At 44.3% G+C, this 24289-nt stretch overlaps 1 protein-coding gene across 1 annotated transcript in view; it reads left to right on the top strand.

The window, feature by feature from the left end:
• The window catches only part of SRRM4 (serine/arginine repetitive matrix 4), a 180224-nt gene that overhangs the window by 106124 nt on the left and 49811 nt on the right, over positions 1-24289 (top strand). The window contains exon 2 of the mRNA XM_003907233.5: positions 15837-15983. Within this exon, the coding sequence (XP_003907282.2) occupies positions 15837-15983 (147 nt within the window). The remainder of the gene's footprint in view (positions 1-15836; positions 15984-24289) is intronic.

Here is a 24289-nt window from a genome sequence, read left to right on the forward strand (position 1 = left end):
AAAGAAGCCAGGAGAAGGAACGAGGAGGAAAGGAGTGGAAACAGGGCCTTTTGCCTGCCAGGGCCTGACTCAGAAGCTCCCAGGGGTCCGTGTAATGACGTTTCATTCAGACATTTTTTTTTTTATTGGAATGAGAAATGCAAGTTCTGTGTCAGAAATCATTCCAAATTCCAAATTAGTGAGGTTTCATGGTCCCCGGAAAGGTGCTGGAGGGAAAATTGGTCGACGGGGTGTTTTTTAGCTGTTGGAGCAAGCTGGCTGATTGATTGAGTGTCTCAGTCTATAGACTGTGCTGACAGCAGCCAGGGAACTGGGCGTAGGAGAGGAAATAGGGAGAAGATGGAACAGCAGTCAGCATGGGGGATGCAGAAACATGATCCGCAGTGGAAAGAGACATAATTACACCAAAAGCTGTGTAGACATAGGTCTTTCTGGATTGGGGAGCCATGCTCAGTCTGGAGACCAAGTACACCCAGCCACTGTTCCTTGAGAACACTGGGCTCTCTCACTTGCTCACTGTGTGTCCTCAGGCAAGCCACTGCACCTCTCTGAGCCTGTTTTCTCATCTAAAAATGACCCTTACAATACCCACCTTAAGAGTTTACTATGGGACTTAAATGAAATAATGGGTTTTAATTGTCTGATGAGGTGTTTAGTACATACTAGGTGCTCAATAAATGTGAGGTCCCTTTACTCTGACACAGTGAGTTGGAGAAGTCGGTAGACCCACGCTTCAGCCTTTGAACGTAATTGCTGTGTTTGGAGATGACAGCTTTCATCCTTAAATTGGGGGCTCATGGACCCTACTGTGCTGCCCCACACTGGTAGGTTCTGGGCCCTACTGTGCTGTCCCAGAGTGATTCAGAAGGAGATGAATGATGGGGAGGACTTCCATCCAGAGAAGAATCTGACTTACAAAAGTCCTGGAACTGGACAGGTTAATCAGAGGCCATTGGGGCCAGTCCCCTGATTTCAGGTTCCCCAAAGGGTTCTAGGCAAATTAAAAGTCACGCACCCCCTCAAATATGACTGGGAAAGAATAATCCACAGGGCTCCTCACCAAGCAGAAATTATTTCTTATATTGGAGTTACTGAGCGTCTTTCAATAATAATTGCAATGCTAAATATAATAATAAAACAGTGTGCTTAGTTGGATGTATATTTCCCATAGCTACTGCAATACATAAGGTATTATCATGCCCATCTTTAAAATGAGAAAACCGAGACTTAAATAGATGAAGGACTTTGCCCAAGGCCACCAGTGATGTCTCGGAAGGATTCACAAAGAGATGCTGGAACATAGTGCAGTAAAGAATTGATTCCTGTTTGGGGGTGCAGGGGGTGGGTAATAAGTGGGGGACCACAAAAGGAGGTTGGGATAGTTGAGCTGAGATATGAAGGATGAGTGAGGCTTCTCCTGACAGACAAGGGTAGAGAAGGCACTCTGGGCAGAGGGATCAGCTTGAACAAAGACAGGGAGGTTGGAAGACTAGGTCCCAAAGGCTATTTACAATGAATAATTACAATTACAGTGACAGCTAATGTTGATTAAGTGCTTACTCTGCACAAGGAATTGTGTTAAGCACTTTGGGTGCATCATCTCTATGAGCTGGACACTATCGTTATCCCAGTTTTGCAGAAGAGAGATGAAGTGACTCGCCCAGGATCGTAGCTTGAAAGCAGCAGGATCAGCTTTTCAGCTAGAGTCTGCCTGATTCCCAAGCCCCTGGTGTCTCCTAGTTGTTCCGTCCCTGTCCCTCGTCAACAGCGAAGCCATGTAGTTTAAAGAGAGCCTATGTGAGGCCGGGCGTGGTGGCTCAAACCTGTAATCCCAGCACTTTGGGAGGCCGAGACGGGTGGATCACGAGGTCAGGAGATCGAGACCATCCTGGCTAACATTGTGAAACCCCGTCTCTACTAAAAAATACAAAAAACTAGGCGGGCGAGGTGGCAGGTGCCTGTAGTCCCAGCTACTCGGGAGGCTGAGGCAGGAGAATGGCGTGAACCCGGGAGGCGGAGCTTGCAGTGAGCTGAGATCCGGCCACTGCACTCCAGCCTGGGCCACAGAGTGAGACTCCGTCTCAAAAAAAAAAAAAAAAAAAGAGAACCCATGTGAGAGCCCATATTAGCACAGACCCTCTGTCCATGTGGTTGGGAGGGTGCTGTGCTAAGTTGACCTAGGTGCTGTGCTAAGTTGACCTAGTCTGTTTTTGCCACAACCCACCGCACCACCCCAAGTCCTCTTGGAGCCACGGGGAGCCCACCAATTGGTAGGAGATAATCACGAAGCTGACTGCCTAATAAAGATAAAGCTCTCTAATAAAACCACAGTCCTGAGGTAATGGGTTTGACTTTTAAAAGGCAGATAAAAGTCCCAACAGAAGGACAGACATTTCCTATCAACTCCTTATTCAGAATCACTGTGGAGGAGGCATTTCCTACAGGTGGGAACAGCTGGATGCCTGGGTTGGCATTGAGAAATGGCCACTTTTGCATAAAGCCAGACACCTCCTCTCTCCAGAGCTCCCTCTCTCCCACGGAGAATCCTTTGTCAGAGAAGAATGATGATGACAAAGGATGGAGCCTACGGAATAAGCCTAAAGGAGGAATGGAAAGGGTGGGTTTGAGAGCTTGCTGATGATTGGTGCTGGAGCTGCAGAGGTGGAGTCTTCTGAGAGCTTTGTGCTGACTGGTGGGGTTGCTATAGACGACCCTCTCTATTCATCCTGCCCTCATCCTCAATATCATCATCATCATCATCATCACCATTATCACCATTATCACCATCACTGTCATCATCAGTAGCATTATCACCATCTTCACCATCACCATCATCATCATCAAACATATATTGAGCATTTATTAGGCAACCAGAAAATATGCATTTTACAACTGCCTTATGAAGCAGGTAATATTAACATCTCTGATAACATTTCCCATTCTCAGTCAGGAAAACTAAGTCTTGATAATATTAAAGAACTTCCTGTGGATCACACTGCCAGGAAGCAGCAAAGCAGAATTCAAACCCAGGTCTATTTGACTCCAGATAATACAATCTGGCTTCTCTGTTGACAAGGGAATGATGTTAACCATCATTTTGCATTTAGTATTAATAGTTTGATAGAGGAAAACATGGTCTGGGTCTGTGTCTTAGATGGAATTCACAAGAAAGGAAGCCTGGGATAGGGGTCTGGGTGCATGTGACTTATTGAGAGAGGAGAAAGGGAGTGAGGAAGCAGAGTAGGACAGGGGAAGACAGCTGAGAAAAGATGTAGTTTCAACTGGACTCAAGCCTCAGCCTGATCCTAAGGGGAGCTCTGGAATGTGGATTCCCCCATCGAATTGGTCTGACCTTGAGGCAAGGGGGCAGGTCTTTTGTACTCCTATGTCAGCTAGTCATTGGCTCTGGGCCTCCCTCCCCACATCCCACCAGGAGTGGGCAAAATCTTCTGGAGGGAGCATCCCTCAGGCATTTGCAGCTAACATTCCACCAATCTGGAAAGAGATCTAGGATCTGACCAACAACATCCACTATGCTGCAGACAAAGAGAGCTGATGGTCCTTCCTCAGCCTCTAACTCACCAAGTGCCCTTGAGTGTAGCACTCACCCCTACTGGACCTCAGTTTCTCCAGGCTTGGACTCAATGCTCCCCAAGGGCTGGCCCAGCTCTGACAAGTTCTCACTTTGATCTGGCAACAATGCAACTGACCAAGCTGGCAATCTCAGTTTCTGTAACCCAGGAGGAGAGACAAGGAGACCCCTCTGGTGGCCCCAACAGTGTGAAGCAAGGTGTCTGACAGCTTCTCCCACTGAAGCCCTTTATCTCACCTCTTGCTGTGTTATTTTAAAACTAACAAGCCCAGACCACAGGAGCTCACAGCCTGCCATGAAGATTTGTGGCTTGTCTGGTCTGCCCTTTCTGCAGATTTCAGCAGCAGCTTACTCTTTGCTTGTTAGGAATTTTCTCCCAAGCCTCAGCCTCTGGCATGAGTGTGTGTGTGTGTGTCTGCAGGAGCGCAAGGTCCTAACTGAGCCATCCTCTCAGAAGCCCCCTGTCTGCAGTTCTAGCTGATGAGAGGATCCTGTGAGGGACCCTGCAGTGGAGGGAGAGACAAATTTATCCCTGCACTGGAGAGAGAGAAGCCTGAACTCAGCAGGAATTGGGTTCTTGTAGCATTTCTAGGTTCCAACAGCATTTCTAGGTTCTGAAGTAGCCACTCAGTTTGGTGGTAGGAAGCCAAGACCTCAGTGTAGGAGGATCTCCTGGGACCCTCAAGGGCATTTCAACCTCCCGTCCCTCTCCTTCCCAGAATCCCTTGCCTTGGCTGTTTGAGGAAAGGTAATCAGAGTCACAGTGAGTGGGTCCCCAGAGGCAAGCTTTGCAACTGAGGCTGGAGACCAGTGTCGTCTGTTCTTGGAAAATGTGGCTGATATTCAAAGTACCACCATGTGCCAGATACTGTCTAAGTGCTGGACATGCGTCATCTCATTTCATTCTTGCAGCAGCCTCGTAAAGTGATTGCAACTTATGGTTTCACCAGGGACGTGAAAGGACTTGCCCAAGGTCACCCAGCTGGTGAGTGGTCAGGCAGAGTCTATCCGACGGCTCTACTCACTATGCATGCCCAACTCTCCCAGATTAGTAACTCTGTCCCTTCTGTGCAGCTTGCCTTGTATCCTCTGAGCACACATGCCTTTCCCCAGTCAGGATGTCTCCTTTCTCAGCCACTTACACCCCATACACCTATATGAGAGTTTCTAATGTACCTGCTGCATCCCTTCCTCTGGACTGTGCACTTGAAGGAGAGGCTCATGTTTGGGTCATCTTGAAACAACGCTCCTCAGGAGGCAAATGATGCTTAGCAGATGAGTGAGTGAATGAATAGCTGAGGAATGAATGGATGAATAAATGCGCAAACAATAAATGAATCACTGGGTCTAGATAAATAACTTGGAGCTGTCGGTCACTTTATATTTTAAGAGCCAGTCTACCAGGCTGGGGCACTTTTATTGAGCCATCTTGTTATTTAAAACCCCACTGGTAGAATGCCATGGGAGCTTACCTCCCTCCTCAACTTTCACCCTTAATGTAGTTAGTTACTAGCCTGGTGTTCCATCTTACTCCCAGAAGATCCAGTCTCCTGGCTTTAAACACTGTCCAAATGCTATCATCTCTCAAACGTGTTTCCCTAGCTCTGATCTCTTCTCTGAACTCCAGACTCATGTACCCACTTGCCCACCTGCCATCTCAACATAGATGTCTAATTGGCATCTCAAAATCTAATTGGCATCTCAAAAACTGAGCTTTAGAAGACTCTTCCAAAACACGCTTCCCCGTCTGCAGTTGTTCCAGCTCAGTGATTGGCAGCAAGATCCTCCCAGTTGCTCAGACCCAGAACCTTGGAGTCATCCTTGGCCCCTCTCTTTCACACTCCATAGCCAATCCATGCAACAACTACATTGATTCTACCTTCAATAAAAGTCCATAATCTGACCACCTCTCAACACTACTGCAGAAAAAACATTGACCCCAGCCACCATCTTCTCTCATACGGATTGTTGTAGTCATTTCTTCACTGGTCTTCCTGTATCTATTCCAGATCCCTTGCCATATATGCTCAGCAAGACGCCAGAGGGATCCTTTAAAACCTAAGTCAGAACATATCTATCCAATGAAGCCTTCAGTGGCTTCTCATCTCACCGAGAGGAAAAAGCCAAGTCCCTGTGAAAGCCCACCGGATTCTTATACCTGATCCCTCATTACCTCTCTGACTTTACCTCCTACTAATCTCCCCCTTGCTCCCTCAGCTCCAGTCACACTGCTAATTCTTCAGTGCATTTCGTATGTTCCTACCTCAGAGCCTTTGCACTGGCTGCAGTCTGCCTGTTATATTCTCCTGGGTATGCTCAAGGCTCACCCCCTCATCACTTTCAAGTATTTGCTCAAATCTCACCTTCTCAATGAGGGCTTCTCTGATTACCCAGTTTAAAATTGCAAGTCCATCCCAGTAGTATTCCATCTCCCTTATCCCACTCTGTATCTTTTCTCCATAGCACTCATTACTTTCTAAGATTTACCACTTAATTATGTTTATTTTCTGCTCTCTTCCTACCTCCACCCATTGCAGTACAATGCAAGCTCCACCAAGCAAGGTTTTTTTTCTCTATCTTGTTCCCAGTGCCTGCACATAATAGGTGCTCAATAAATACCTGTTGAATGAAGAATAAGTGAATGGTCCCTGCAAGCACCTCTTGGGACTAGTTTACACTCTCCTAGATCTCGTACCAAGGTTCCTCCTTTCCTTGGTTGGAGGTTTCCTCTTAAGCTGAGGGCTTCTTCCCACTTTCTAGTTTCCTCTTGCTTGCTTTGTCTTTCTTCTAATAGTGGTTGTGATGATCCCCAAAAGGGACTCACTTGTCCTGTGGCAAGAAAACATAATTAGCAACTCACCCTCCCCAGAGAAATTCTAACTCTGTCTGCAATTCCAGCTGATGCCCAGGGGGCCCTGGGCTGGAAGAAGAGGTGTTATTCTTGCCCATGGTGACACAACTTAGCAGAATCAGGACTTGAACTCAGGTCAGCAGGACTCCAGACCCCATGCACTTTCCCAGAATCACCTAATTACCTTTTGCACACCCTGCTCAAGTGGAAAACTATGACATTTTGGAATTCAGTCCCTTCCATAGTTGGAGGCAGCCTGCATTTTAGGCAGTCTCAACAATCGAATCCAATCCACTTCTCAGCAGTTTTATCTCTCATGAAGCAAATAGGCAATCGACAGGCCAGCCTGTGGAGGGAGAAATGACAGGGTGGATGTGGGGTTGATTGGAGGGCAGTGGATGGATATGTTCTGTGATGACAGTTCAAACCCTAGGCAGGTTGGGTGCCTGACCTGCTTGGCTGAGCTGGGCAAAAAATGCTGAGCTGATTTTTCTCCAGATGGTTCTTTTGTCCTTTGACCTGAACTTGAGAGCCAAGCAATTCTTGATATACAATAGTGTTTACCACACACTCATAAGCACATATACTCACACACGTCCACACACTTACACACTTGCTATCAGCCCTGAGAACTGGACTAAGCCATTCTCATCCATTGCCTGTGGAGAGGCAGTGGTAGGGAGCTGTGCTTGTCTGTGTTGCTCCGCCCTCAGGATCAAGTTCAAATTCCTTGTAGAATCTACAACCCAGATACTCAGAGCATGGTTCGTGGAGCAGCAGCCTCACCTGGGAATTGGTTAGAAATACAGACACTCAGGCCCTCCCCAAGACCTACTGAAGAATCAGCATCTGTAGTCTGACAAGATCCCCAGGTGACCCGTGCACATGAAGGCTTGAAAAGCACCTGTCTACATGGCCCTGAAGAATCTAGCCCCTTTCTTCCTTCCTAGACTCAAGTCTTGCCTCCCACCCTCCACCTTCACTATCTGTCCTAACTTACTGCATCCCCTGAAGTCACATGAAGGTCCACTGCTGTGTCTTGGTGCTGGACCTTTGCACTTGCTCTTCTTCCTTTTTCCTCCACTTTCCTGACCACTTTCTATTCATCTGGTAGGAACACTTCTGTGATCACCTGCCCACATTCCCCAGGTTGGGTTAGGTGCCCTCTCTGTGGGTCCACTGCTCCCCTAAGCCTCTGTCTATCAGATAACTTATTATACACCACGTTGTAATTCCTGGTTTAGGGATCTGTCTCCCCTTCCAGGGTGAGAAGTCCTGCAGGGCAGAAACAATGTCTTGGTTACTTTTGGGTCCTTGAAATCCAATACTAAGTAAGTGTTCAGTAAACAACTGTTGAGTAATGAATGAAATAATGAGAGAAATGACAGCCTCATAAAACTTCCTTTCATTTTTCATTTAATTTCTACTAAGATGAACATTACTGCCCCTGTATCCAAATGATGTCTCCCACAGCAGTGCTGTGCAATCCCCAGTTTTCCTCCAAGCTCTATTGCTTTTTCCAGCCACAACGACAAAGCTCAAAGGGTCACAGCTCCTGAAGATTACCCCCATCCAGGCTTAATGAACTGAATTCACATTGAAAACGACTCGGAATGCCAAGACTGCAGGCCAGAACATTATTAACACAGCCCAGACTGAGGTCCCAGGAGCCAAGGCACAAATTGGCCAACTTCATCTTGTCTGTGGGCTAGGTCAGCCCCATGATAACTCTTGGACTTTCTGGTGAGCATTTAAGCACAAGAGTCTAGGCTTACATTCTCTGTCAAAACAGGCAGAGTGTGGGTATCTGGCAAGTGTGGGCACAAGGATGGACCATTCACAGCCCTGGATGCAAGGGCAGAACAAGTATCTGAGCCATGAGCCCTGGATGGAAGCAAGTCCTTTTGCCTCTCCAGGTTTCAGTCCCTTCAGCTATGCAAGGGAAGGAGGTTCACCACGCTGCTGCTGCACACCCCACAGAGGGTTATAGGAATCAATTGAGACACTAGATTAGTAAGTCCTCTATACACAGAAAGAGCTATTTGTGGAATGGAGGCAATAAATGTCAAAGATGTCTCCAATCTCCTGGCCAACTGCCATTTCTGTTTGTGGAATATAAGATTCAGACCAAACCTTGAGATACAGATCCTCTCCAAACACATAAGACCATTCCTATCTTACAACGTAATTACCACGATTCCCCCTGTACCTCCACTTATCATTTCCTATATTTTCAAAATGTTTTCTACTAAAAATGCAAAAATTAGCCAAGCGTGATGACGGGTGCCTGTAATCCCAGCTACTCAGGAAGCTGAAGCAGAAGAATCACTTGAACTCGGGAGGCAGATGTTGCAGTGAGCTGAGATCACGCCACTGCACTCCACCCTGGGCGATAGAGCGAGATGTAGTCTCAAAAAAAAAAAAAAATGTTTTCCAGAGTCGTCTTCTTTTTGTTCTCAGTTGATTTTTTTTTTTTTTTTTTTTTTGGAGACAGAATCTCACTTTGTGGCCCAGGCTGGAGTGCAGTGGTGTGATCTCGGCTCACTGTGAGCTCTGTCTGCCTCCCGGGTTCACGCCACTCTCCTGCCTCAGCCTCCCAAGTAGCTGGGACTATAGGTGCCCACCACCACGCCTGGCTATTTATTTATTTATTTATTTATTTTTAGTAGTGACAGAGTTTCACTGTGTTAGCCAGGATAATCTCGATCTCCTGACCTCGAGATCCGCCCGCCTCAGCCTCCCAAAGTGCTGGGATTATAGGCATGAGCAACCAAGCCTGGCCTCTCAGTTGATTCTTATAAACAGGCAGGGCAGCCGCTGATGTTCTTGCCAGGTAATATCTCAGAGTCCCAGTTTGTTCTTCACAGTAGGGATGGTAATGCTGGCTCGTGGGTTTCTTTGAAAGCTTCAATGAGAAGATAAGTGAGAAGTGTTTAGTTAGCTCAGTGCCTGGTATGCAGGAGGTGCTTGATAAATACTAGCTGCTGTGATGATAGAGTGATGTGGAGAGAGCACTGGGCTGGGAGTCAAAAGGTGGCAATTCTACTAGCCAGAGCTATGATATGAGTCACTATTTGCCTTGGGCAAGTCCCCTTGGCTCTTGGGCCTCCGTTTCTCCACTCTGTACAGAGCTGAGCTGGAGCTGGGGTTCTTCCTGCTCCATCATTGTTGGTCTCTGATTCCCCAAACAGTGTTTAACTCGAAACCTAGTGCTTGGGGCATGAGGATCTGCACCCCACGCTGGGTCAAATGAGCACTTTGTTGGGAGCAGCTGACTGATCGGCTCAGTGAGCAAGAGCTTTGATGGGAAGCAGGGAAGCAGCTAGGGAGCCAGGCCTCTTGAGGAGTTTTGCAGAAAAGTTCAGCCCTGACTCTTATCGGAGCCTTGGAATCTGCCGGTTGCCATGACGACAGAGACAGCATCTAAGCTCCAGGTCTCTGATTAGCAGGAACAGAGCCGGGAGGCCTTGAGGAATTCGGCACTCATGGCTCCCTCCCTCCCTCTGTGAAGTGGAGTGTGCCGGCCCTTGACTCCACTGTTTTAGCTGTCCCCAAAGATTTCGCCTTCTTTTGAGTATTTTTTTAATGCGATATAGAAGGAAAATGAGGCAACTGCCGGTACTCCTCAGCAAGGATGGAACACAGAATTTTTCATAAGGACCTGCAAAGATGCAAGGCTGGAGACAGGGAGGGGAGATGGGTGGGGCTGTGGAGGGCTGAGGCTGTGGCTGAAGCCTGATTCCACTGCAGCGTTGAGTGACCTCAGACTCTTTATTTGTACCTCTGCTTCTTTATTTGTAAGGAGAATTAGGATCTGATCTGTGGTTCCCACATGAGATCGGTAATCACAATTCATTTGTTCACCCATCCAAGTATTCATTTGTTCATTCAATAAATGTTCATTGAGCAGTAAGCTACACGACGTCAGGCACTGCATCTCTGGGGATTCAGGGGTGAGGAAAGAGACGAGTTCCCTCTCATAAAGCTTACATTCTAGTCCAGAAGACAATCATTTGGCAAATAGACACATAAAATGATCATTTCAAACACTAAAAAATTCGGTGAAGAAAGACACCACAGGTTACCGTGATTCCCATCACAGGTGGAGCAGAGAGCGCGGGAGTCAGGGAGGGCCTCTCTGAAAAGGTGACTTTTGAATAGAAAGAGGGCGCTGGCCATGCAAAGAGCTGGAGGAACAGCATACCAGATGGAGGGAACAGAAAGCGCAAAGGCTCTGAGCATTTGAGGAGAAGCAATGATGTCATGTGGCTAGAACAGAGTGAGATACGAAGAGGAGTAGGAGATGGGTAGAAGAGGGATTGAAAGCAGGGTCACAGGCCAGATTGTGCCAAGTGTTTCAGTCTGGACTGTCAGTTTGGATTTTATTCCTGATCCAATAGGAGGCTGAATTGCCTGCGATGTGTCTTTAAGATGCAGATTCCTGGATGCCACCCCTTAGAGACTCTGATTTACTACAACTAGGATGGGACCTAAGAATCCATATTTTTAAAAGCTCCTTAAAGGCCTCTGATATTGTGCCAGTCATGGAAAACCCTCAGCTACATGCTGTCTGAGTCTCTTTAAGTTTTAAGAAAGCTGAGAAGCAGCCTCTTGGAATATTTTGAAAAAAAGACTTTAAATGTTATGGTATATTACAGAGAATTTCCTTCTTCCTCCCCTTAGCACTTCCTGTCTGCCTGACAGAATTCATTTTATTTCTGTTGGTTTTATTGCAAAATTCCAGGTGGGGTACCCAACACCAGGAAGGTGAAACCAGTACTATTGGAGAAAAAGAAAAATCTACCACATCAGAGAGTAAAAGTTACATAAATTCCTGCAACTCCATTGTGTCCTTCCTCACCAAATCATCTTCAAGATTTCCCCATATCTGATTCCTAACCCCTATTGCTGACAATGATGGATGAGGCACTGTCCTCACCCGAAGCCTTACACCCCAGGGCTCTGGCAGTAGCATCCACCAGCTTCTCCTATACTTCAGATAACTCACGCCTCTACTCTCTCCATTAGACAAGTCACTGAGACCTCCCACCCAATGCCAGCACACTCATCATGTGTTTATTCACTGCCAAATTCCTCACAGCTCTCAGCTTTTGCCTATCATGGGATTGCTTGTGGTATCAATTTATTTTCTACAATGCCCCAGAGAGTTCAAAATTGTATTCTTATGTGTCTCCACCTTGACATAGCAATAATGTCTGACTTGCAAGAATTGGTCACAAAAGGCAGCTTCTGCCTTGCTCTCTTAGATTGATCATTGTCAGGGAAGCCAGCCGCCATATTGTGAGGATGCTCAAGCAGCCATACGGAGAGGCCCATGTGAAGAAGTAAGGCCTCTGCCCACAGCCAGCACCAGCTTGCTAGTAGTATGAGTGAGCCACCTGGGAAGTGAACTACCTTATGTGTCAAGGCTTTGCTGGACAATGCACACAAATCAATAAGCTCACTGATCTTTTCTAAAAGAAATATGAGGTTGAACAGAGAAGACATGGATTGAGCAGTCTGAGTAGACTGAGGCATTGGCTGAGTTATGGACCCTTTCTGAGATTCCATTCCCACCAACTATAACATCAGGAAATTAGTCCAAAGCATCTCAAAAGCACTTTCTAACTTTTTGAAACAATGTTCTCTTTGGCTAATTTGTTACTGCTTTTATTGATTCATTGAAAAAATATTGCTGAGTGCTCGCTAAGCAGCAGGCTCTGGGGCAGTAAGACCCAGTCTTGCTCACAGGGAGCTCACAGTCCAGTTTGATAGAAGACAATCAAATGACAACAACATATTATTAAGAGTTGCTGGTAGGGGAGCAAAGGCATACCACGTCTTAGAAAAGAGGATAGATCTTCCCAAAAGCTTTCTCCCTACTTTACTTTCTCCATCTCCTCAATGTTGACGCCATCCTTCCAGTTGCTCAGGCTCAAAACCTTGACGTCATCCTTGACTCCTCCTCCTGTCTGACTCTCTTACTTTTCACATTTAGTCAGCAGCAAATCATGTCAGTACTACTTTCAAAATTCGTTATAATCAGACCACATCTCATCCCCCACTCCACTCTGCTACTACACTGATCAGAGCCTGGACTATTGCAACCATTTCCCCATCTCTGCCCTTCTCTCCCTTCAGCCTTGTGTCCCTCAACCACTAGAGTGATCTTTCTCAAATGTAATCATGCTTGTTCCAAAGACTCCTCTCCCATCTCAGCTGCAGAGAGCCTCAAAGGTCTTCCCACGACCTGATCTCTGATCTCACCTCTTGCCACTCTAGCCCTTGCTTGCTGTTTATTATTATTGTTGTTGTTATTATTATTATTATTAGAGACAGAATCTCATTCTGTCACCCTGGCTGGAGTGCAGTGGCATGATCTCAGCTCACTGCAACCTCTGCCTCCTGGGGTCAAGCGATTCTCCCGCCTCAGCCTCCTGAGTAGCTGGGATTACAGACGTGCACCACCACAACAGCTAATTCTTTTATTTTTAGTAGAGACAGGGTTTTACCATATTGGCCAGGCTGGTCTCAAACTCCTTACCTCAAGTTATCCACTTGCCTCGGTCTGCCAAAGTGCTGGGATTACAGGCATGAGCCACTGTGCCCGGCCGCTCTTCCTTATAATACGCTAACAATTTTTGAACTTGCTATTCCTTCTGCCTAGGGCACACTTCTTACTTCCAGCAGTGTAGAAGCTTCTACCTGTGTAGAAGCTATATATAACTGTAACAAATTATTCCAAATCTTTTGGCTGAAAACAACAACAAACAGTTATTATGGTTCATAGTTTCTGTGACTCAGGAATTTGACTGAGTGGTTCTAACTCACCATCTCTCATGAAGCTGTGGTTAGATGTCAACCAGGTTTGCAGTCTCATGGTGAGGCTTGACTGGAGCTGGAGAATCCACTTCCAAGGCGGCTCACTCATAGGGCTAAGTTGGTGCTGACTGTCGGCAGGAGGCCTCAGTTCTTCTTCACATAGGCCCCTCCATGTGACTGCTTGAATGTCCTCACAACACGGCTTCTGCCAGAATTATCAACCCAAGAGAAGAAGGCAGAAGCTCCCTTTTGTGACCAAGTCTTGAAGGTCATACATTATTACTTCTACTACATTCTGTTCATTAAATGTGAGTCACTAAGCCCATCCAATATTCAAAGGGAGATAAATTAAGTTCCATCTTTTGATCTTTTGATGACAAGAGTGTCAAATAATCTAATACATTCTAAACTGCCCAAACTTTAAGATTAGTCCTGAGTCCTTCAAGTCTCCACTCCCTTGTTACTCCTCCGGAAGGACTTCCCTGATTATTATATACAAAGTAGCAGCCATTCCTCCCATTTCTTAGCTCTGTCAGCTGAAAATGGTGGCTCACACCTGTAATCCTAGCACTTTGGGAGGCCATGTCAGGAGGTCTTGAGTCCAGGAGTTCAAGACCAGTTTGAGCAATATAGTGGAACCCTGTCTCTACAAAAAAAAAAAAAAAAAAAGGTGAGTATGGTGGTGTGTGCCTGTGGTCCCAGCTACTTGGGAGGTTGAGGCCAGAGGATCACTTGAGCCAGGGAGTTCAAGGCTGCAGTGAGCTGTGATTATGCCACTGCACTCCATCCTGGACAACACAGTGAGACTCTGTCTCAAAAAAAAAAAATGTGTTACCATTCAACAAGCCACATTTTTACTTGCTATGTGTTTATTATCTATTCCTCCATCTAGAATGTAAACATTCCATAATCACAGGAGATATCACTGTCTTGTTCACTGTATCTCCACACCTGAAACTGACCTGGATACAATGAAGGCACTCAGGAAATTGGAGTTAATGAATGCGGGTTACCCTAGGCCAGGACAAGCGTGGGAAGAGGCAAGCCTTGCTGGGTGTTAGGCAGAAAACAGAAGCTTTGTTGTCAGACAGCAGACAGGGCAGCATTCCTCAGGGATAAATGGGCAGAAGTAAAGGCATGGAAAGGTAACCCCCATAGTAGGGAGGTTTAGGGAAAACTGAGGCTGAGCAGGACGGAAGGGAGTTCTGAAAGCACAGAGTTGGCAGTGAGAAGGGCTGAGAAGCCCTAATTAGAATCTCCATCCCTCCAGGGCTTGCAGTTCTACCAGCTCTGCTTCTAAAGATGCACTCATAAGTGGCTGACAGAGATGGATGTGTTTTGCTGCCCTTCCTTCAATATCGACTGGGCTTGGCTTGCTCTCTTAGAAGCCCTAAGGAGCAGGGGGCTTGTCAGACACATTCATCCTGAGTCATGAAACCAACCTGGATGCACCGATGCAGGAGCCTGGTGCATGAGACATGCTAATGCCTTTGATCAATGCTTGTCATGGGGTCTGAAGGCAGGGTGAGCAGGGAGGGACGCTCTCTACGTGTCACCAAATACACCTGTTTCTCTCAAACTCCTGACTCTTCCTAGTTACGAGGCAGGAACTTGAGTGACAGTCTCTTCAAAAGCTGATTAACCAGGCAACTTCTTTGCCCTCTCAGGAACTCCCATAAAGAAGTAGGACTCATAGGCGACTCCTCAGTATTCTCTGCAGCCTTTGTCAGTTGCAGAGGAGGGGGCTGCAGGACTGCAGGCCTTCATGGGGACTGCTGTCCCAAGTGGGTGGTTCATACCAATGAAAGACCTCAGATTGGAGATTTGGTTTACAAGGAAGTAAAACCAAAGAAAACTGACACTTTTGAGGCCTTTCTGCTTGTATATTTTATCTCATTTTATATTCACAATAGATCAGCAATATATGAATTGATACTATTCACTATTTTATAACTGAAGAAACTGCAACTCAGAGATGTTGTGACTGGCCCCAGATACTATAGCTACTACATAGTTAAGACTATTTGAATCTACATATATGTGGTCCATACAGAAATAAGGCAGAGAAATGGAATAGAAATGGCAAAGTGGGGTTTACACTAATCTTATCATGCTTTGGCCTCCCATTATGTCTTGAGAAAGGAAATGAAATGCTGGTTTCCAGCATCTCTCTGTGATTTAGTCCAAATAGAATAAGCTATGCTGCTGTGACAAATAAACCTACATCAAAGTGGTTTAACCTAATTTCAGTTTATTTCTCTCTTGCAAAATCTGATGTGGTACAGGCATCTTTCCTCCATCAAATAGTTTCAACCTTCAGAATGTGTGGACTCTAAAGTCACTATGACAGAGGAAGGGGGAGCTGGAGAAGGCACACGGATCTTGATTGCCTTGAACTGGAAATTACATGTGTTCCCTCCTGCTTAGAGACCATTGGCCAAAGATAATCTCATGGGCTCCACCTAACTGCAAGGGAAGCTGGGAAATACTAGGAATTCTATGAATATTTAATGAACATTAAGTGTCTCTGTATATTCTAACACTTTTGTGTCCTTATTTCTTCCTCTGTAGGACAGAGCCCCAGAATAGCCCCGTTGTCCCAGCTCGGGATGGACCCTCAGAAAAGCTGGGTCAGCATCTGGCCACTGACCCTTTGGGCACCAACAGCTGGGAGAGAGACAAGGCCTGTCGGGAACTGAGTGCCGCCAGAGGACACAGGTGAGAGCCAGTGAGGACGTTCAAGTTGAAGACACAGAAATAAAGTCTGCCTGTCTGGTCATGGCTCACCTCTCTCTTATGCAAGTTCCTCTTTCAAACCCTTAAATCAAGGGTTAGTAAATATTTACCGTGGAGGAACAAATCATAAATATTTTAAGTTTGTAGACCCAGTGGTTTCTGTCACAACTACTCCTCTCTGCCACTGTAGTGCAAAAACAGCCCTAGGTATTATGCAAACAAAAAAGCATATCTGTATTCCAATAAAATTGTATTTATAAAAGCAGGAAGCAGGCTAAATTGGCCCACTGGCTGTAGTTCGGCAAGCCCTACCTTAAATGATAGAGTTCCTTTCCATTTTAATGGCTCCATGAGCCGCTGATTCCCAAATCATAGTTTCAGCCCAGACCTGTCTCAGGAGTTTCAGGTCTTTGTATTTTTTCTTTTACTCAGTTATTTAACTAATACTTCTTGAGCACCCACTGTGTGATGGGCACTGTGCTAGCACACATATACAGAGAGCATACTCCAGAAAAATACTGTATACTCAGCATTTTACTGAGGCTGGGAGAGGTAAAATGAGTTCCCCAGAATACAATAGCCAATAAGTGGCAGAGCGAAGTTTTGAACTCCAGTCTCTCTGATCTTAAACCCTTGGCTAAAACCCACTCCATTATCCTATGGATGCTACTGAAAAAAAAAAAAAATTATCCCCTGCCTCCTATTTTCGGCATACACTTACAAAGCCTGACCCAGGCTTTGTAAGGCCTCTGGAAAATCTATTTCTAGAAGATGTGATTACTGAATTTTGGAGAAGTGGCTTGGGAAACTGGAGTCATTTTTTTCTTTTAAATTTTTATTTCATTATTATTTTCTAACTTTTATTTTAGGTTTGGGGTTACATGTGAATGTTTGTTGCATAGGTAAACACGTGTCACAGGGGTTTGTTGTATACATTATCACCCAAGTATCAAGCCCATTACCCAACAGTTATCTTTCCTGCTCCTCTCCCTCCACCCATCCTCTCTCATCAAGCAGAGCCCCAGTGTCTGTTGTTTCCTTCTTTGTGTTCATAAGTTCTTATAAGTGGGAGTTAAGTGGAGTAATTTTCAAAAATGAAGTCTTCCCCACCACCTAGGCTGCCCTCTCAGGTACAGGCTTTAGTTACGCTGCAATTTCAAGGAGAGAGAAACAGTTAAGCCCTATCAACTTAGAGAAGTAAAGTTCAACCACATGTCTAGAGAGTTCACTCCAGGAAACAGGAAGAAAGTAGTTTCCATGATAGGCAGAGGGAGATAAAGAGAGAAGTGAGAAGGAAGGGAATTTCCCTACTTTTAAAACTTTGGGCCAGGCATGGTGGCTCACGCCTGTAATCCCAACACTTTGGGAGGCCGAGGTGGGAGGATCACCTGAGGTCGGGAGTTGGAGACCAGCCTGGACAACATGGTGAAACCCCTGTCTCTGCTAAAAATATAAAAATTAGCCAAGTGTGGTGGTGAGCACCTGTAATTCCAGCTACTCTGGAGGCTGAGGCAGGAGAATTGCTTGAACCCAGGAGGAGGAGGTTGCAGTGAGCCGAGATCGTGCCACCACACTCCAGCCTGGGTGACAGAGTAAGACTCCGTTTCAAAATAAAAAATAAAAAATATTGTCTCCTACATGGAATCTGTGTGTACGAATCTGGACCCTGTCACTTACGAATCGGGCAGCCTTGGGCAAGTTTCTTTTCCTCCGTGGGCCTCAGTTTCACAGCTATAAAATGGAAATGTTGAGATGTAATTCTCAAGGTCAGGATGAGGATTAAGTTAGACCAGGCATGTACAGATTGTGGCAGTGAGGCTACAGCATAGGAAATCCTAAGATATGTTAGTGAGAGTTTCATGAAGCCAGAAGACAAGATTCTGGTCATGAAAATCTGAAAAAAAATGATGCCGTGTCGTACAGCGTCTCTATTGTAGAGCCGTTGTACTCTAATGTACAGCGTGTGGGCCTCTTGCTCCCTTCTGTCTGTGACTGACCCTCTGATGTGACAAAACCATAATAATGATGATAATAATAACAGTGATAATACAAGTAATCATAATTATAGTAATATTATATAATAAATGTATAATATAACAATTAATTATAATTATAACAGAAACCCCTTATACTGTCCTCTTACTCTATGCCAGACCAGGGCACATTACCTAAGTCAGCTCCTTTATTCCTGGAATCAAACTTAGGACACAGGTACCATGTTTCTTCCCACCTCGTTGATGATCAAGATGAGACTCAGAGAGGTCTCTGAGCCCTGTTGGAAGTAAAAGAGTTAGACTTTAAATCTAGTTTGTCAGCTTCTGAGCCAGCATTCCTTACTGCTGCATACTTTACTGCATATGTAACCACTGTGTTTTGAACCACTGCATACTTAACCACTGCATGTTTAATCGATGCATGTTTAACCACTGTGTACTGCTGCATACTTTACTGCATAGGTAACCTCTGCATATGTAACCACTGTGTTGGAACCACTGTGTACTTAACCACTGCATTTTTTAAAACTTTTTTATTATACTTTAAGGTCTAGGGTACATGTGCACAAAGTGCAGGTTTGTTACATATGTATACATGTGCCATGTTGGTGTGCTGCACCCATTAACTAGTCATTTACATTAGGTATATCTCCTAATGCTATCCCTCCCGCCTCCCCTCACCCCACAACAGGCCCCAGAGTGTGATGTTCCCCATTCTGTGTCTAAGTGTTCTCATTGTTCAGTTCCCATCTATGAGTGAAAACATGTGGTATTTGGTTTTCTGTCCTTGTGATAGTTTGCTCAGAATGATGGTTTCCAGCTTCATCCAGGTCCCTACAAAGGACATGAACTCATTCTTTTTTATGGCTGCATAATATTCCATGGTTATATGTGCCACATTTTCTTAATCCAGTCTGTCATTGATGGACATTTGGGTTGGTTCCAAGTCTTTGCTATCGTGAATAGTGCTGCAATAAACGTATATGTGCACGTGTCTTTATAGCAGCATGATTTATAATCCTTTGGGTATATACCCAGTAATGGGATGGCTGGGTCAAATGGTATTTCTAGTTCTAGATCCTTGTGGAATCGCCACACTGTCTTCCTTAATGGTTGAACTAGTTTACAGTCCCACCAATATGTAAAAGTGTTCCTATTTCTCCACATCATCTCCAGCACCTGTTGTTTCCTGAATTTTTAGTGATCGCCATTGTAACTGGTGTGAGATGGTGTCTCATTGTGGTTTTGATTTGCATTTCTCTGACGGCCAGTGATGATGAGCACTTTTTCATGTGTCTGTTGGCTGCATAAATGTCTTCTTTTGAGAAGTGTCTGTTCATATCTTTCACCCACTTTTTGACGGGGTTATTTGATTTTTTCTTGTAAATTTGTTTAAGTTCTTTGTAGATTCTGGATATTAGCCCTTTGTCAGATGGGTAAACTGTAAAAATTTTCTCCCATTCTGTAAGTTGCCTGTTCACTCTGATTGTAGCTTCTTTTGTTGTGCAGAAGCTCCTTAGTTTAATTAGATCCCATTTGTCTATTTTGGCTTTTGTTGCCATTGTTTTTGGTGTTTTAGTCATGAAGTCCTTGCCCATGCCAATGGCCTGAATGGTATTGCCTAGGTTTTCTTCTAGGGTTTTTACGGTTTTAGGTCTAACTTTTAAGTCTTTAATCCATCTTGAATTAATTTTTGTAATAGGTGTAAGGAAGTGATCCAGTTTCAACTTTCTACATATGGCTAGCCAGGTTCCCAGCACCATTTATTAAATAGTGAATCCTTTCCCCATTTCTTGTTTTTGTCAGTTTTGTCAAAGATCAGATGGTTGTAGATGTGTGGTATTATTTCTGAGGGCTCTGTTCTGTTCCATTGGTCTATATTTCTGTTTTGGTACCAGTACCATGCTGTTTTGGTTACTGTAGCCTTGTGGTATAGTTTGAAGTCAGGTAGTGTGATGCCTCCAGCTTTGTTCTTTTTGCTTAGGATTGTCTTGGCAATACGGGTGCTTTTTTGGTTCCATGTGAACTTTAAAGTAGTTTTTTCCAATTCTGTGAAGAAAGTCATTGGTAGCTTGATGGGGATGGCATTGAATCTATAAATTACCTTGGGCAGTATGGCCATTTTCACGATATTGATTCTTCCTATCCATGAGCATGGAATGTTCTTCTATTTGTTTGTGTCCTCTTTTATTTCATTGAGCAGTGGTTTGTAGTTCTCCTTGAAGAGGTCCTTCACATCCCTTGTAAGTTGGATTCCTAGGTATTTTATTCTCTTTGAGGCAATTGTGAATGGGAGTTCACTCATGATTTGACTCTCTGTTCGTCTGTTATTGGTGTATAGGAATGCTTGTGATTTTTGCACATTGATTTTGTATCCTGAGACTTTGCTGAAGTTGCTTATCAGCTTAAGGAGATTTTGGGCTGAGACAATAGGGTTTTCTAAATATACAGTCATTTCATCTGCAAACAGGAACAATTTGACTTCCTCTTTTCCTAATTGAATACCCTTTATTTCTTTGTCCTGCCTGATTGCCCTGGCCAGAACTTCCAACACTATGTTGAATAGGAGTGGTGAGAGAGGGCATCCCTCTCTTGTGCCAGTTTTCAGAGGGAGTGCTTCCAGTTTTTGCCCATTCAGTATGTTATTGGCTATGGGTTTGTCATAAGCAGCTCTTATTATTTTGAGATACATCCCATCATTACCTAGTTTATTGAGAGTTTTTAGCATGAAGGAGTGTTGAATTTTGTCGAAAGCCTTTTCTGCATCTATTGAGATAATCATGTGGTTTTTGTCTTTGGTTCTGTTTATATGATGGATTACATTTATTGATTTGCATATGTTGAACCAGCCTTGATTCCCAGGGATGAAGCCCATTTGATCATGGTGGATAAGCTTTTTGATGTGCTGCTGGATTTGGTTTGCCAGTGTTTTATTGAGGATTATTACATTGATGTTCATCAGGGATACTGGTCTAAAGTTTTCTTTTTTTGTTGTGTCTCTGCCAGATTTTGGTATCATGATGATGTTGGCCTCATAAAATGAGTTAGGGAGGATTCCCTCTTTTTCTATTGATTGGAATAATTTCAGAAGGAATGGTACCAGCTCCTCTTTGTACCTCTGGTAGAATTCAGCTGTGAATCTGTCTGGTCCTGGACTTTTTTTGGTTGGTAGGCCTCAATTTCAGAGCCTGTTATTGGTCTATTTAGGGATTCAACTTTTTCCTGGTTTAGTCTTGGGAGGGTGTGTGTGTCCAGGAATTTATCCATTTCTTCTAGATTTTCTAGTTGATTTGTGTAGAGTGTTTATAGTATTCCTGATGGTAGTTTGTATTTCTGTGGGATTGGTGGTGATATCCCCTTTATCACTTTTTATTGCGTCTATTTGATTCTTCTCTCTTTTCTTCTTTATTAGTCTTGCTAGCGGTCTGTCAATTTTGTTGATCTTTCCAAAAAATCAGCTCCTGGATTTATTGATTTTTTGAAGGGTTTTTTGTGTCTCTATCTCTTTCAGTTCTGCTCTGATCTTAGTTATTTCTTGCCTTCTGCTAGCTTTTGAATGTGTTTGCTCTTGCTTCTCTAGTTCTTTTCATTGTGATGTTAGGGCATCAATTTTAGATCTTTCCTGCTTTCTCTTGTGGGCATTTAGTGTTATAAATTTCCCTCCACACACTGCTTGAAATGTGTCCCAGAGATTCTGGTATGTTGTGTCTTTGTTCTCATTGGTTTCAAAGAACATCTTTATTTCTGCCTTCATTTTGTTATGTACCCAGTAGTCATTCAGGAGCAGGTTGTTCAGTTTCCATGTAGTTGAGCGGTTTTGAGTGAGTTTCTTAATCCTGAGTTCTAATTTGATTGCACTGTTGTCTGAGAGGCAGTTTGTTATAATTTCTGTTCTTTTACATTTGCTGAAGAGTGCTTTACTTCCAACTATGTGGTCTATTTTGGAATAAGTGTGATGTGGTGCTGAGAAGAATGTATGTTTCTGTTGATTTGGGGTGAAGAGTTCTATAGATGTCTATTAGGTCTGCTTGGTGCAGAGCTGAGTTCAATTCCTGAATATCCTTGTTAACTTTCTGTCTCATTGATCTGTCTAATGATGACAGTGGGGTGTTAAAGTCTCCCATTATTATTGTGTGGGAATCTAAGTCTCTTTGTAGGTCTCTAAGGACTTGCTTTATGAATCTGGGTGCTCCTGTATTGGGTGCATATATATTTATGATAGTCAGGTCTTCTTGTTATATTGATCCTTTTACCATTATGTAATGGCCTTCTTTGTCTCTTTTGATCTTTGTTGGTTTAGAGTCTGTTTTATCAGAGACTAGAATTGCACCCCTGCATTTTTTTGATTTCCATTTGTTTGGTAGATCTTCCTCCATCCCTTTATTTTGAGCCTGTGTGTTTCTCTACGCATGAGATGGGTCTCCTGAATACAGCACACTGATGGGTCTTGACTCTTTATCCAATTTACCAGTCTGTGTCTTTTAATTGGAGCATTTAGCCCATTTACATTTAAGGTTAATATTGTTATGTGTGAATTTGATCCTGTCATTATGATGTTAGCTGGTTATTTTGTTCAGTAGTTGATGCAATTTTTTCCTAGCATCGATGGTTTTTACAATTTGCCTTGTTCCTTTCCTTGTTTTGTGCTTCCTACAGGAGCTCCTGTAAGGGAGGCCTGGTGGTGAAAATCTCTCAACATTTGCTTGTCTGTAAAGGATTTTATTTCTCCTTCACTTATGAAGCTTAGTTTGGCTGGATATGAAGTTCTGGTTTGAAAACTCTTTTCTTTAAGAATGTTGAATATTGGCCCCTACTCTCTTCTGGCTTGTAGAGTTTCTGCCAAGAGATCCGCTGTTAGTCTGATGGGCTTCTCTTTGTGGATAACCCGACTTTCTCTCTGGCTGCGCTTAATGTTTTTTCCTTCATTTCAACTTTGGTGAATCTGATAATTATGTGTCTTGGAGTTGCTCTTCTCGAGGAGTATCTTTGTGGCATTCTCTGTATTTCCTGAATATGAATGTTGGCCTGCCTTGCTAGGTTGGGGAAGTTCTCCTGGATAATATCCTGAAGAGTGTTTTACAGCTTGGTTCCATTCTCCCTGTCACTTTCAGGTACACCAATCAGATGTAGATTTGGTCTTTTCACATAGTCCCATATTTCTTGGAGGCTTTGTTCATTTCTTTTTACTCTTTTTTCTCTAAACTTCTCTTCTCACCTTCTCACTTCATTTCATTCATTTGATCTTCAATCACTGATACCCTTTCTTCCACTTGATTGAATCCACTACTGAAGCTTGTGTATGTGTCACGTAGTTCTCGTGCCTTGGTTTTCGGCTCTTCAGGTTATTTAAGGTCTTCTCTATACTGTTTATTCTAGTTAGCCATTTGTCTAATCTTTTTTCAAGGTTTTTAGCTTCTTTGCGATGGGTTCAAACATCCTCCTTTAGCTCGAAGAAGTTTATTATTACTGATCGTCTGAAGCCTTCTTCTCTCAACTCATCAAAGTCATTCTCCATCCAGCTTTGTTCCATTGCTGGCGAGGAGCTGTGTTCCTTTGGAGAAGAAGAGGTACTCTGATTTTTAGAATTTTCAGCTTTTTTGCTCTGGTTTCTCCCCATCTTTGTGGTTTTATCTACCTTTGGTCTTTGATGATGGTGACATACAGATGGGGTTTTAGTGTGGATGTCCTTTCTGTTTGTTAGTTTTCCTTCTAACAGTCAGGACCCTCAGCTGCAGGTCTATTGGAGTTTGCTGGAGGTCCGCTCCAGACCCTGTTTGCCAGGGTATCACCAGCGGAGGCTGAAGAACAGCAAATATTGCAGAACGGCAAATGTTGCTGCCTGATTCTTTCTCTGGAAGCTTCATCTCAGAGGGGCATCCGGCTGTATGAGGTGTCAGTCGGCCCCTACTGGGAAGTGTCTCCTAGTTAGGCTACTCGGGGGTCAGGGACCCAGTTGAGGAGGCAGTCTGTCTGTTTTCAGATCTCAAACTCCATGCTGGGAGAACCACTACTCTCTTCAAAGCTGTCAGACAGGGACATTTAAGTCTGTAGAAGTTTCTGCTGCCTTTTGTTCAGCTATGCCCTGCCCCAGAGGTGGAGTTTACAGAGGCAGGCAGGCTTCCTTAAGCTGCAGTTGGCTCCACCCAGTTCAAACTTCCTGACCGCTTTGTTTACCTACTCAAGCCTCAGCAATGGCGGACATCCCTCCCCCAGCCTCACTGCTGCCTTGCAGTTCAATCTCAGACTGCTGTGCTAGCAGTGAGCGAAGTTCCATGGGCGTGGTACCCTCTGAGC

The sequence above is a fragment of the Papio anubis genome, chromosome 9 (genome assembly GCF_008728515.1).
Source record: "Papio anubis isolate 15944 chromosome 9, Panubis1.0, whole genome shotgun sequence".
NCBI lineage: Eukaryota > Metazoa > Chordata > Mammalia > Primates > Cercopithecidae > Papio > Papio anubis.